General features: G+C 37.5%; 1 protein-coding gene across 9 annotated transcripts in view; it reads left to right on the top strand.

Moving 5' to 3' along the window:
- STS (steroid sulfatase) overlaps positions 1 to 16,069 on the top strand; it is a 113,655-nt gene that overhangs the window by 75,626 nt on the left and 21,960 nt on the right. For all 9 annotated transcript variants that reach the window (XM_074907521.1, XM_074907530.1, XM_074907556.1 and 6 more), the window contains 2 exons: positions 2,882 to 3,041; positions 5,572 to 5,693. In XM_074907521.1, coding sequence (XP_074763622.1) covers positions 2,882 to 3,041; positions 5,572 to 5,693 — 282 coding nt within the window. The remainder of the gene's footprint in view (positions 1 to 2,881; positions 3,042 to 5,571; positions 5,694 to 16,069) is intronic.

The following is a 16,069-nucleotide window of genomic DNA, read 5'->3' as shown; positions in this document are numbered from 1 at the left end:
AAAATGATGTAGATAGCTTGAACAATGTTCAACAGCTAGAGTGTTAAAGACAATGTATATCAAGGTATTTGTAACCATACATTGGCAAAAAGCAACTCTGGTGATGTCACTAAACACGGTTGTAATAAAGATGAACACCACACAGGCATAGATAATAAAAGAAAGTCTTTTGCAATGACCTGTAATTCCTGTCCTGGTTCCCTGCTATTCCTAACCTTCAGAGACATTAAAAAATTATGCTCCAATTAGTCTTTTGAAAAGAAAAACAGCAGTCACTTCTTCATCGACATAAGGAAGGAGGTAGCTCAGCTGTGGAGTCCATTTTGCTTTTTGTACCTCCCAGCAGGGAGGCAGAGTTTGCTGAGTGTTCCCTTTGTGCTTGGGTAATGTGCAAGTTTTCTGTCTTGTTCTGTAGTGATTCAAGAAAATTGTACTGTGAATCTAGGAACTGTGAAAGTGATCCAATGCCTAGGTTTTAAGAACTGCAGCATGTGTGGGAGTGGGATCCAACACTTACTGTCTTCAGATTACACAGGAGGCAACAGTAAAATGAAAATTTATTTAAACAATTCAATCTAGCTAGCACTGTTATTAAATTCAGACAGGTATACAGAAATACAAGGAACTTTACACTTAAAGATACCTATGGTATAGATCTACTCTTAGATTTTTTTGTCTGCCCATGCTGTCTAGCCAACAAGCTGCTGTGATGTGTACACACAACTATGATCCGGCTCATGAACTAAATCATCTCGCCCAGCATAACTGTTCATTGAAAATATATTAGTTTGAGAATATCTGTTATTTTATGTGTTCATACTTTTCTTATATTTTTATTCAGGTCTAACTACTCCCACTCAACAGGATTTTCTGTGAACCATAGCTCAGTCAGGATCTTAATCTTGACAGTTTCCTGCTAGGTAATACATAATCCCCACCAAATTTCTAAAATCCTAATGACTGTTTTTATGGATAGAGTGGTCATTTCTACAGAAGATGCACACAGTCTGTTGACATCTACATCGGTCTCAACCCAACCATATTAACAACTGATCAGCATACTGTTGGGTAAATACTTCCTTCTGCTAGGTGACGGGTGTTTTAAACCTCTCCAAACAATAGCTTTATAAACTTAGATCTACATTTTCTTTAGATTTTTTGAAAAGAATATTTTTTTACCAGAATGTAAACAAAATTAATCCATGCATCTCAATTTCTGAGTTTTAGAGTAGGTGTCCATATGCTTTATTTGTGAGAATGGAATTGCATTTGACACTGTGACAAGACTAAATTTTTAAGACTGCTCTGAAAGACAGGTAGTCTTGTTGAGATCTGAACTTGGCACTACTTTCCAAAAACAACTTCAGCAAAGGTTGTTGCTTGATGTAATGCTGAATATTAGAAAGTCTAAGTTTTCTAACATCAGACTAGTTATGTATCCCTGACTATTCAATATGAAGAATTCTAATAAAGCCCATGAATAAAATAAGCAAAAATCTGATATAACAAAGAATCATGAGATGAAGTTTTTCAGCCACAAGATGTTTATGGGAAAACATGTCTGCGAAAGAGAGTTTTCTGTCTTGAAGTTGCCACTTACCATTATGAACAATGAAAAAAAATGTAAAAAATCTTACTGAGCCATGAAAAACCTGTAGAAAAGCAGGTAGATTCTGAATCCCCCAATGCTGAAATAGAAAAGATCATTGAGGAGTCAGTAAGATAGCATGTATGGCAAGGTCTGGGCTTGACACCAAAGATATTAACATCTATGTGGTGTTTTGAAGGTCTAAGAGGCTGAGGAGGCAGAACTATTGAAGTACTTGCTTGTAATTGTTATTTTGTGGTTTATTTTATATGAAAAGGGGAGATACAGGAAAAACAAGCTCATAGTAACTTTGTTTGAACCATGAACTTCTGTGTGATTCAGCTAATGGCAGGTGTTCAAAAACCATATTCCTCTTCTTTCAGACATTTCTATTATATTAAAAAAAAAAAATCAATTTAGTTGTAAACGCCTGGCCCAGACCATGTTTAACCACATCCAAACCCCATCTGTTTACCAGAAATACTTTTTTTCCAAGTGATATATTAATTTCAAAGATCAACTTGAAGTGCTCTGTACATAGTCATGACTGTATGAGACATTAATAATAGTACTTGTGATAGCTCTTCATACAGAGTTGTATCATATATTAACTAATGATAGCAATGTCAGGGGTCTGGACAATGATGGTTATTGTGGAAACAAAGGAAATGACTGCAATGTAGGGTTGAATGCAGTCAGTTGATAGTGTATCTGATGCAACTATGTTGGTTTAGAAGACAAACAAATCTTCACAACATCCTCAGATCTACCATCACTGTAGCGAATTTCTTCCTAATGCATTGAATTGGAGAATTCAGTAATGTATATAAATTAGTACTTTCTTCTATCTAAAGTCATTATGCACGATTTTTAATAAAATATCATATATCTTCTCTGGGTTGACACCTCAGACATCTAGACATACCTCAATTTATTTTTGATTCCTGTTTTTTGGTTATATATTCACATAGCTATGTGGCAACTATCTAGATCAATTTCTATATGAGGATTCCTGAAAGTTGCCTTTTTACCTCCTACAGCTGTTTTTAGCTGGTTTTGTTTGTAAAGTAAATACATTTTATAAGCTCTGTCTAATATATATTAGCAGATTTCTGTGAGAAAGGTACTGATTGTAGGTGGAAAATCTAAACCTAGCAAATTAAAAATAAGATAAATACATTTAATTAAAATGAATGTCTAATGTCTAATGTCTAATATTTGGAAATTGCATCTTGGGAGGGGTGTATTTTTCTAAGAATAAATTGATTAACACAAAAAACTTTCATTTTCTAGGTGGAAAATCAATGAACTGGGAAGGAGGTATTCGTGTGCCAGGGCTTCTCCGCTGGCCTGGAGTGGTAAAAGCTGGTGCCTATATTGATGAGCCAACAAGTAACATGGACATATTTCCTACCATAGTCAAACTTGCCAAGGCACAGTTACCCTCTGACAGGTATGCTCTGCAGTTTTAGACAAAGTCTCATGAATGTTTTATACTTTCTGGTAATGTCTAGTAAGATAGAGGTGAAAATGAAAAGAAAAAGCTAGATTTTAAAAGCACATTTTTGTCCTTACTTACAGTAGTATGTTGTCTCTTTTCATATTGACATACTGATATAGTTTACAGAAACATTGTATGTAAATACAGCTCAACTTTCAGAACAAGCACCAAGCAACAAAAAGATAAGAGAATACCACTAAGAGCAACATACTGTCAAATCAGAATTATTTACTAAAAGAAAAAATGAATGTATCAAAAAAGACTCTGTTCTGAATGAATGAATGTGACAGAAAAAGGAACTGCGAATGTAGATTTTAAACCTTGACATGCTTAGTATAACAAAATACATCAAAATATGAGCTAGGCTTTTCTTACAGGTTTTTTTTTGTTTGGGTTGTTGGTTTTTGTTTTTTTTTTCTTCTCTACCAAGTTAGTAAACATAATCCCTTAACAGAGTTTTTCAGCCTGATAAGAAAACCCACTGCACTTGTAAAACCCATAAGATGCTTTTTTGACACTCCTACATCCGTGTACATTGTCTTGTTTGGGAGATACCCAGTCTCAGCAGTAAGGTGCCTTCACCTAAACTCTGTTGCCATCCACATCCAGTGAGAAACCTACTAATATGCACATGCTTTGAACACACCTACCATACACAAACAGCTTTTAAGCACAAAACATCCAGAATCTGCATGGGGAAAACCAGTGCTAAGCAGAGACACTCTGCTAATGATGATTCAGTGAGCGCTTGAAGGAAATGGCAGGGCAAGACATCTGTAAGACATGAAAAATTAGTCAGGCTGGTGCTGAGAGAACCCCTACAAGCAGTAACTCTGTCGAACCTAATAATTTCATATTGTTCTTAATGTGGGCAGATCTTATTCACTTGGTTTTCATATTGCTTGAATGAATACTAAGCACTGATGTTTTATTTTGATCTCTTTGATAGACATACCAATATACTTATGTAACTTCCACTTTTCATGTTGCTCCACTGTGATTCTTCTGTGTAGAGTAGATGCCATAAATACTGCTTCATGGTAGGTCATGGACTAGCTTAAAGCATTTCTGATCCAGCCGCTGAATTCCTATCACCCCACTGAATTCTTCCTGAGAAATAAGAGAAATGACTACGATTAGGATTCAGTCACTGGGAAGGAGCACCTGAAACCTGAAACCAAGAGTTGTGGGAATGCAAGAGTATTGGAAATACATTACTCATCAACATGCTGTAGAACAGAGAGTATATAATAGACACGCATCTGTCCTGCTCTCCGCTTGACAGTGAGCAAGCCTGCAGGGGCAAGACAAGAGTGCATTACTCAGGCAAGAAAAGATGACAAGTTGAAAGTAGGAAAGACTGTTTAACAAACCCCACAGACAGGAATGCACCAAGAAGGCAGAGTTACTGGACAGCATAACTTTAGAAATTCCAGGATGTTCTCCTGCCCATCCTTTGAGAATCCTACTTAGAATGGTGCTGTTGCATGTAATTACTGCCAAGAATTTCATAGTCATATATGGCTCATGGCTTAAAACAATGACGTTAATACCTGTCTTGCAGTAGTTACACTAATGTGAAAAGGGTTTTACATGGTAATGAAAATTAACATCAATAAACATTAAAGAAAATTAACATCATTAAACATTTTATTTTAAAAGTTTCAAAAGAGCTTTTATGAAATGTTGCTCAAAATACTTAAAAAATAATTACCTGATGATCTGTATATCACCAAAAAAATAATTTTCTAGAAAACTTCTTGCAAAATCTGTAATTGACACCAAGTCAAAAGTGCAAATTGTGATTTATCCTGACAGCTGATTCCAGGAATTCAAAGGCTTAAGTTACGGAAACATTTAAATGCCTTGCTTATTTTATAATTGCATTTTAATGTAAATTGACTGACTCCTTCAAAGCATGATTAAGATTGTCCAGTGGCATGTAGAGAATTTCTCTCTCTCTCTCTCTCTCTCTCTCTCTGTGCATGTGTAGTTGATAAACACATATTTAAGCATAGTTCATTTTCAACTTTGAAATTACTATTTCTGTCTTAAATTCTGGCAGACATAATTTGCTTGACAGAGTTCTTACCATTACTTCCATGATGCTAACACAGCACAGCATATAGTTCTCTTGTTTTAGGGTTATTTTGGTCAGACTACTCCCAAACATCTTGAACAGGTATACCTGGAGAACTCTTGTAGCAATTTATTCACATATGTCTGGTCATTTTCTCAGAAAAAAAAAAAAGAAACAAATACAAAAATGGGTTGAGGAAACAACCATTCCTAATGGCAAAATGTAAAATTATTGTTTCCGTAAATAACATAAAAATCAAAGGGGAAAAGCACCTGAATTGACCAACTGGAGGTGGCCATTCAGATTTATTTTTTTAAGTAGAGGAAATGCAGAGTTATAATATCTTCTCACTAAAGTGAGGTTTGAGTTATTCTTCTGATTTTGAAATGCTTTCTTACTCAGAATTATTGATGGACATGATCTGATGCCCTTACTTCAAGGAAAAGTTACTCGGTCCAAGCATGAATTTCTCTTCCATTACTGTAATGCATATTTAAATGCAGTGCGCTGGCATCCAGGAAACAGTAAGTAATCTTGCCTGTTCACATTTTAAATATTTCATATAATTTTTATTGAAGCTTGAAAAGAATCAGGAAAAAGCCTTGGGCTATAATAACAAATAAATTGTCTGAAATATCTAGCCTTTTTTCCTTCTTTTTCACTTTTCTTTTTGCTACAATGCATCTATTCACCAATTTACTGTTTGACATAGTTTGTTGCTATGCATTAATGTTACATATCAATACAATACTGAGATCTATGGTGTCTGAAATTATTTTTTTAAAAACTTGCCTGAGAGACAGTCTGTGTTACAGAATGAAGTAGTCGAGGTTAACTGTTACATCTTCCTAAAAATGGACAGGTAATAGGGTGGCTTGCTGAATAACAGTACAAGTATTATGTCCATCTGGCCATTTTTATTATTGGGATAGCTAAGTATAGGAGAATGACGTAGTCAAAGTCAAAATTATCCAATAAATGAATACAGTACTATTACATAATCATGCTTTTTATGAATGATATAATTCCACTATGTAGGCTAATGAAAAAAGCATTTCCCACTGATTTACTCCTTTTTAACTAACAGCTTACCATTTCTGGTAGCAACTTCAACATCAACCAAATCATATTTGCCTTTCTATAATAATCTCTGTGTTGAATGAAGTCAAACACACATTTGTCTCATCTCAGTTGACACTTAAAATTACAACTTGTGTTATGGCTTCAAAATGATGATCCAAGGCAAGCTCTGGAGTATCATTTTTTTATTTAAGTACATTGGGAAGAGACTTGCTTAATAGTTAATGTACAGACTTAAAATGAGTTGGAAACCTTGTCTTCTTGGTCATCTGTAGGCTGAATCTCTACCTGTCTTGAACTTTAAACTAGGAAAAGGAAAAATATTTATAATATAATATTTATAATATATCTTTATTTATCACTACTTTGCCTATATATCTTGCATTTGATAGATAATCATAAGGAAGAACCAAGTAGTTGAAAGATATGCTTATCTAGTACCATTTTGTATCTGAGGTTGAAAGAAATTATTCTGTGTCATGATAAGAACAGAAGTAGGCAAATCTGCAGGCAGGCAGAGAAGCTGTTTTTCTCAAACATACACCTTTGCAAGATGAAGTACCCCTTGTCTGAGAAAAGGGTCAGCTTTGTTATTTACTGAAGGGGTGTTTAATGGGAAATGAAGGGAAACAATGATGAGGAACTAGTCTGTTGTATTTACTTGAGGGGCAACAATGTAGATTGAGATTCTCCCTTTATTCTTTCTTCAAGGCAATCAAAAGAGAAAGCCCTGGAGGACCTGGCATTAACATTTTCATAACACTGAGCTGATTTTTGTGTGGAAGGTTGTTGTGGTTTAACCCCAGCTGGCAACTAAGCCCCACCCAGCTGCTCACTCAGACCCCCACAGTGGCATGGAGGAGAGAATCAGAAGGGGAAAAGTGAGAAATTCATGGGTTGAGATAAAGACAGTTTAATAGGTAAAGCAAAAGCCATACACACAATCAAAGCAAAACAAGTAATTCATTCACTGCTCCCCATCATCAGGCAGGCCTCCAGGAAAGCAGGGCTCCATCATGCGTAACAGTTACTTGGGAAGAAAACTGCCATCACTCCAAACATCTGCCCTTCGTTCTTCTTCCCCCAGCTTGATGCCATATGGTATGGGATATCCCTTTGGTCAGTGGGGGTCAGCTGTCCCAGTGGGGGTCAGCTGTCCCAGCTCTGTCCCCTCCCAATTTCTTGCGCACCTCCACCCTACTTGCTGGTGGGGTGGGGTGAAAAGCAGAAAAGGCCTTGAAGCTGTGTAAGCACTGCTCAGCAGTAATGAAAACATCCCTGTGTTACCAGCACTGTTTTCAGCACAAATCCAAAACATAGCAATATAGTAACTGCTATGATGAAAATAAACTCTACCCCAGACAAAACCATCACAAAGGGTTTTTGATAGGCTGCCTTGTCAGCCTAAATTGTAGTGTGAGAATATGCAATAGACAGATATTCCTCTCTACTCTCTTTTGTACCAGTCCCCTGGAAGTGCTCTACACTTTCTTCTTTCTTACTTGTCCAATCTCAGATCTTTAAAAATGCCTTTTCCATGTGGACAATGCAGTCATACTTGTAAAGCTATTTGTTGCAGTCAGCTAAATGTTTGCCCCTATTTATCTCTCTCCCATGTGTTATTGTTGTATAGAGATAAATATACTTGCATTACAGCTGTACACAGCTGATGCTATCTGCATTGCTGTGGGTACTCATGTGGAAAAATGAGTAGGGTTGGTTTTTCTTCTGATATCTCAGCAGCTCTATATGAAGCAACTGATAAGTTCAAGGTGCATTATACTGCTAGAGTATTATTGTCTTCTAGCCTCCAACCACTCAACACAGCTCACTCTTTACAGCTAATCTCAGAGTCCATCCACAGTCACTATTTTTGCTACTGTTGATATTTTAGTATGTGAGAATGAACACAAGTAAAGCAGAAGTATAATGCAATGCTGCAATGTTGCAATGCTGCAATGCTGCAATGCTCCCCCCCCCCCCCCGGGAAACAATTATTTCAAACATTTAATTCATAATGTTGCAGAGCTTTTATGTAGCAGAAAAGCATTAAATTAGAAGTATCCTATAGCAGCAGTTTGTTCCCTATACTTATGAATACATCCCAGAAAGTGAATGAGGCCATGTGCATTAAAGACAGACTAGAAAGCGGGAAAATTGTGCAACTTTCATTTAACTTCAGCATGCTACTGTTATCAGTTACAGGGCTGTAAGTCTTCGGGGTTTGGGTGGAGACTTGATCAGCATTCCTAACTCTACATGTATTCCATGTCTAACATTCTCTATGGACTAAATAAGTGCCACATACCTCCATGAGCACACACATTTTCCAGTATCCAGAAATGACTTTAGGATCTCTCATATTTTAACTGCACCTTGTCAATGACTGTAGTCAGGTGGAAAGCACCTAATTCACAGAGGACTGCCAGAAGCAGATACTTAGTATTCTTAAGGGAAGTCCTGAAGAGGTGATATTTCTTATGTAAGAAAAATCAAGAAATTCTTGAAAAAAGTCATCAAGGAACAGTTGTCTCTTTCTGTGTATTATAAATGATCAGTTAGACGAGGAAAGACTTGTATTGCTCTTAATCTCAGTTCACCAGATAGTCAGCTAGGTTGACTGCCGCTACTTTGGAATTGTGTAAAAACATACTACCTGTGGATTATGGCTGTACATACAGACTAAATTCTGATCAGCTTTGTCTCCCATTAGACTTGAGGCTTAGCAGAAGAAACCGTGACAGTGTGAAACATATATCCCCAGCCGTGTTCAGTATCATCTGCACTGCTCTGGTGATAGACCGTTATTAGAAGGACCCAACTGTACAAATAGAATGAGACTACATTATAGACTGCTGATCCCTTCAATAAACATGTAATTTCTATTAATTTTAAAGATGTGCTTTCTGAGGAACAAAGCATCAACAGCCAGAAATTCATAGAAGAGAAAGCTTACAACTGTTAAGGAAAATTTTATTTATTTATTAACTAAAGTACGATCCATTCTAAATAAAGGGTAATTATGCATATATGGCATATATACACTTATTAATGCATATATTCTCACATTTCTTACTATATTTATTTTCTGGGAAGTCTTAGTTTGTATATCAGCTTCAGTTTGCATATTCAACTTATTTTCCTAGACACTCAAAGTGTAGGATTAACTTTGATCCTAAAGAAAAATGCATATACCAGGAAGTGAGAGGGAAGCAAAAGTTCTGCTAGCCATTCAGTCCCTTGTTGCCTCCATCACTCCACAGTTCCCTTAGTAACTTTATCTTTACAATTGTTAGATTTCCACTGTGCTTCAGACCAGAAAACCTTTTTCTGATTTAATTTTTGACTCTTAGACTATGTATATTAAACAAGTAAATTTAGTGTATGATAATTTTTTACTACTTGCACACCTTTCCCTTACTTGAAACTTCTAGAGTTTGACTTAAGCAGGTGTGTTTCTTACTTCATTCAGGGAAGGTCAGAAACTTCAGAGTGAGTGATTACAATTTTACATTTATATATTTAGAGGATAAGCATTTCTCATAACCAAATCAATACATATCTTCATTAACATGTATTAGTTAGATCAGTATTGCATTCACAATATACTTTTTCTTTCATCAGCCCTTTGAAGGAGCATTTGGAGGATATGTGCTACGCAATGCTCTTGTCAACCAACACTTTAAGCCTTATCCTTTCTAGAGAGACAGAGGGAAACATGGTAACTAAGGATGAGGAAAAGGCTGAGGTGCTTAACACCTACTTTGCCTCAGTCTTTAGCAGTGGAACTGGCTGTTCCCTGGACACCCAGCCTCGTGAGCTGGGAGATGGGGAGGGGAAGCAGACTGAGATCAGCACAGTTGAAGAGGAGGTGGTCAGAGACCTGCTGCACCACTTGGATGCACACAAGTCTGTGGGACTGGATGGGTTACACCCAAGGGTGCTGAAAGAGTTGGCAGATGTGCTCGCCAAGACACTTTCCATGATTTAACTGAAATCATGGCTGACTGGGGAGGTCCCACTGGACTGGAGGGTGGCAAATGTGACACCCATCTACAAGAGAGGCAGAAAAGGAGATCCAGGAAACTATAGACCTGTCAGTCTGACATCGGTGCCAGGGAAGTTCATGGAGCAGGTCATCTTGAGTGCCATTAAAAGTCATATAATGGACAACCAGGAGATCAGGCCTAGTCAGCATGGGTTTATGAAAGGCAGGTCCTACCTGATCTCCTTCTGTGACAATGACCCAACTATTGGATGAGGGAAAAGCTATGGATATTATGTACCTGGATTTACGAAAAGCATTCAACACAGTTCCCCATAGGATTCTCACAGAAAAACTGGCTGCTCATGGCCTGGATGAGTGAACGGTCTGCTGGGTCAAGCACTGGCTGGATGGACGGTCCCAGAGAGTGGTGGTCAATGGAGCTAAATCCAGCTGGAGGCCGGTCACAAGTGGTGTTCCTCAGGGCTCGGTGTTGGGACCATTTCTGTTCAACGTCTTTATTGATGATCTTGATGAGGACATAGAGTGTATCTTCAGTAAATTCACAAATGACACCAAGTTAAGCAGGAGTGTCGATCTGCATGAGGATAGGGAGGCTCTACAGAGAGACTTGGATAGATTGGATCAGTGGGCCAACGTTAACGGGATGAGCTTCAACAAGACCAAGTGCCAGGTCCTGCACTTGGGCCACAACAACCCCATGCATGGCTACAGGCCTGGGGAGGTGTGGCTGGAGAGCTGTCTGGAAGAGAACGATCTGGGGCTTCTAACTGACAAGCAGCTGGACATGAGCCGGCAGTGTGCCCAGGTGGCCAAGAAAGCCAACGGCATCCTGGCTTGGTTAGAAATAGTGTGACCAGCAGGAGTAGGAGGTGATAGTCCCCTGTACTCTGCACTGGTGAGGCCACACCTGGAGTATTGTGTCCAGTCTTGGGCACCTCAATATGAGAGAGATATCGAGGTGCTGGAGCGAGTGCAGAGGAGGGCAACGAAGCTGGTGAAAGGCCTGGGGAATAAATCCTGTGAGGAGCAAATGAAGGAGCTGGGACTATTCAGTTTGAGGAGGAGATGGCTGAGGGGAGACCTCATCAGTCTCTACAGCTACCTGAAAGGACATTGTAAAGACGGTGCTGAGAGGTTTCTTCTCATAGGTAATTAGTGATAGAACAAGAGGGAACGGCTTTAAACTGCATCAGGGGAGGTTCAGACTGGACATTAGGAAAAAACTTTTCACAGAAAGAGTTGTTAGAGTGTGGAGTCACCATCCCTGGATTTGTTTAAGGGTCATTTAGATGAGATGTTGGGGGCTATAGTGTAGGGGAGAACTTTGTAGAGTAGGGCTGATGGTTGGACTCAATGGTTCCAAGTCTTTTCCAACCTGAATGATTTTATGATTCTGTGAGAAAAAAAATCTCTTTCTTCTACTTTCCTTCTCTTTCTCAGCCACAGAAAATAAGCTAACACTATTTTTTCTTCATCTCTCTTTGATTCACTTACATTTTCCCTGATACTAAAAAGTAATGGACATTATTCTTCACATTCTGAATTAAAAAAGGAATGAAATATCAGGCAATTTTCTTTGTTCATGATTCATGTCTTGCTCCACAGACTCATGCATCAGTGCCTTGGAAACAGCCAAGACATACAGTCTTAGTCCTTGAAGGATGATTTCCTGTTATTATGAAACCATATAAATATGTGTAATTTAATTATCTGTTAAAAATACAGAGAAAAAGACATGCTAAAGCAACATCATCAAAGTACTGTTATTTTCAATTATCAAAGTTTATTCTCCATGGCTTCCTAGTGTACCATATAAGTACCAATATATGAAAGCAACACCCTTGCAAAAACACCCAAAACTTTTCGATCTGCCTTAGTAAGGTGTAATCGTTTAGTTTTTTTAATCAATAAACATTTACATTTAAATGAAAGCAGGTGTAGGATTTGCCTTTACTTTCTTGAGCTGAGCCACCCGAAGTTTTCTGTAGCTTTCTGTTATTTGTGTGTGTCAGATTATGCTTTGAACTACTTTAACTCTGATGATATGTTCTGCTAGTGCAAGTAGACCACTACTTGTGTATTTGCTAAAGTTTTACTTTAACATAACTGAGTACTAAAAAACTATCAAGAGCTCTGTCTCCAAAGATTACTGTCATATGAATCAGTACTATTAAAAATACATTGCTATGACAACTTAATTATAAGGAGAGAATTCATCAGATACAGATCAGATCTATGGTTGAATGGAACTGCTGCATCTTTCAGACTCCTCTGATTGTGTGCAAAAATTTTAAGAGGTAGAAAATATACTCTAATCCTCTGTAATGAACATTGAGAAATGTAATGCAATATGGTCTGTACTATAAAGAAATAATCTTCACAGTGTTTCAGTACTACTAATAAAAATATAGTAATGTTTCTGATAAATGCTAGAGTGACTTTACTAGCAGCATTTCACCTTTTCTGTTTCAAAATGGATTTCAGTATTCAGTGGAAAATGTCATTCAATAAACAAAAGAAAAAGAGACTTGCTATGGCAAATTAAACTGAACAACACTAGACAGTAGAAAAAAACCTAGATTATCATGCAGATATAATGACTTCTAAAGACAGTAAAAGTTCACTGAAAAAACTTTACATGGAACTTTTTCACTTTGCCTCACTTAACAAATAGGATACATTTCAATTAGTTTTATTATTATTCCGAGTTTTTTGTATGTTGTGGTCTACTAGAATTACTGAAAATAGTTCAATCAAATTCACCATTCGGGGATTCTTTCTATATTATCATAGAATTCATAGCTATTCTGATTCCTGCATGTTGCAATGTGCTCCAGCACCCAATGGCTAAATGCATGACTAGGAGTATCCCAATATCCCTAGCCAGTTGCAGCTGTTACAGGTTAAAACCAAATGAAAAGAGAATGAAAGAAGTCTATTTCCTGTTTTGTAGTTTTCAGATTAGATACATGGGGTAAATTTACAGCATAGTGGGGGGTTTTAGGAGGTTCCTGCAGATTTAGTTTGACTGAAGACATTTGAGTCATAATAAAGAGAAGACAAAGCAGGAAAAACCTCCTCAGAAGGGCTATTTTATTGCAAGTTCTGGTTTGGACAGGTACAGCCTTTCTTGTGAAATGCAGTTAAAATAAGACCTGTTTCTGAAGAAAGTAAGAAGAGGAATACCTTGCACTTTTCCTTACCTCTCAAAAGGACTGATATGCATGCCTAAAAGGCTAATAAGGGTTACCTTATTACTTAAGAGGGCTTGCATTATTTACAATGCTATGCTTAACTTCATTTTTGTTAATATCACCTTCAGTCTTAATAGTCAAAAACTGTAAACTGAATTCATATGCTTAAAGAATGCTAACACAATATTGTCCTGAGAGAGTACAGGAGACGGAGTCTAGGCGTGTGACAAAAACTGGGAAACCTCTATGAAGCTCCACAGAACCAGCTTAAAACTTTTTTCTACAATCAAGTTCTCAGTGTGAGGGTAGGTGATGCTAGTGGTTGTCACGAGCAAATGGAAATTCATTAACTTGTACGTGAGAGATATTTTGGAGTGTAAGTGGTGAGAATATACTTCTATTTGAAAATGTCAGCCCTTTCTCGTGCAGTTCTCTTAGAGCATTTAAGAAACATAATCATTCAGACATCCACAAAGAAAATTAACAGTTCTGTTTTCTCTGAAGTAGAATGTATTAGAGAATTTATTTATTTATTTATTTATTTATTTATTGATATCTCTTAATATTGCATCTACTTTCTTAATATAAACACGGAATTTCAATTCATACTTTCCGTGAAGCCTCATAGTAGTCTTCCATCCTCTTCCTCATTACTTTCTTAGTAGCGGGAGAGCTATTTTTCGTGTTCTTTGCCATATGGTGAATGAATGTTATGGTAGCTTCATATGTAAACTGTGGGATGTGCTTGTCATGCCCAGCAGACCCACTGGCAGACCCATACCCTTGCCTAGCTTTTCTCTATATTTTTGCCTGCTTCCCTGAGGAGTTTTTCCCATTTATGCTTTACCTGCTTTCTGTGTGGTGAACAAAGGACTTAGAGGATGCTGTTACAGAGTAGTGAGGAATCACATCGACCCTGAGAATGTCAGCAGTTATAGTTACTTGCTTGCACTGCTTAACAATAAAAAGGAAGGTAAATTTAACAGACGTTTGATCCAGGACTTGCTGCTTTTGCACAGCATCTTCAAAGGGAGAGATAATACTAGCATGTGACTATAACTCTGTCAAGGAAACATTTTGTTTTCTCACAAAGAAATATCTTTTAAAAATCAAATCTTATCGCCAACCTCATGTCTTTTCTTGGAAAAGAACAGATGGGAAAGGATAAGAAAGAAAGGATAAACATTTGAAGGAGTCAATTTTCCTATTGTCACAATTTATTTTTGCTTTCTAGCTAGAAAGAATAGACTTCTTTAGTCATAATAAAATTGATGTAGGAACACTTTTGACTCAAAGAAACATTACCCCAGAGAAAGACTGTTGTAAATGTCCTTTGACATTGACATTATACACACAGACTTTCAGTGATCATACCATAGTGCTTTTTCTTCATATAAAAATAGCAGCCATAACATACTGGTCTATTGAATACAAGATACCCTGACCTAAATTAGCAATGTTCTTAGTGAACAGAGAAAGGTTGACAGGTTTCAGTGATCGTATGAAGTCAAAGGCATTTAAAGTAGCTAATTCAGTATTATTTAAACTTCAGCTTGAATGGCTTTCTGTCAGATATTGTGTCATGCACTTGTGACAGTATAAAAGAAAAATCTCAAGATTTTTTTTCTGTATACTCCACAGCTAATGCTTAAATAAAAGTAAATAAAATCTGAGAACAACTGTCTAATAATTTTTTATCTATTTATAAAGTTAGCAGTAGTCAAAACAAATATAAATAACAACAGCTACATAAAAGAGTAGATAAAAATGCACTGCAGCTTTCCAAAATGAATTTCAGCTTACCAAGTAACATAAAAAGTGGGTCTTTATCAATTTCTGGAGCCTTATGTTTCCAAAAATATCTTCAGTTCAGTGTTGGATTTGAGCCTGTAGCATTCTGAATGTTACATTCAGAACATAGCGCTGACTCATCCTAATTTTAAAATCAGATTCAAATGGCATATGTTGTCTTAGGCAACGTTCTTCAAGGGAAGTAGTTAATGCATGCACAACCCACATAGAGTATTCTGCATAACACAGCCATGAACATCGTATTACTCCTAGAAAATAAAGCAAAGTATTTGTTTATTAGAGAAATTCCTTGGAAACCTGACTGTCAAGAGCAAGATGACTTCTCTGTATATCACAGAATCACAGAATCATCTAGGTTGGAAACGACCTTGAAGACTATTCAGTCCAACCATTAACCTAATATTGACAGTTCCAAATCACACCATATCCCTCAGCGCTATGTCGACCCGACTCTTAAACACCTCCAGGGATGGGGACTCCACCACCTCCCTGGGCAGCCCATTCCAACGCCTAACAGCCCCTTCGGGAAAGAAATGCTTCCTAATATCCAGTCTAAACCTTCCCTGGTGCAACTTGAGGCCATTGACTCTTGTTCTGTTGCTTATCACTTCGTTACAGAGACTCATCCCCAGCTCTCTGCAACCTCCTCTCAGGTAGCTGTAGAGGGCGATGAGGTCTCCCCTCAGCCTCCTCTTCTCCAGACTAAACACCCCCAGTTCCCTCAGCCGCTCCTCGTACGACCTGTGCTCCAGAGCCTGCACCAGCTGCGTTGCCCTTCTCTGGACACGCTCGAGTCATTCAATGT

The sequence above is a fragment of the Athene noctua genome, chromosome 1 (assembly GCF_965140245.1).
Source record: "Athene noctua chromosome 1, bAthNoc1.hap1.1, whole genome shotgun sequence".
Taxonomy (NCBI): Eukaryota; Metazoa; Chordata; class Aves; order Strigiformes; family Strigidae; genus Athene; species Athene noctua.
The sequence above is the reverse complement of the archived record's forward strand: the minus strand, read 5'-3'. Positions and strand labels throughout refer to the sequence as shown.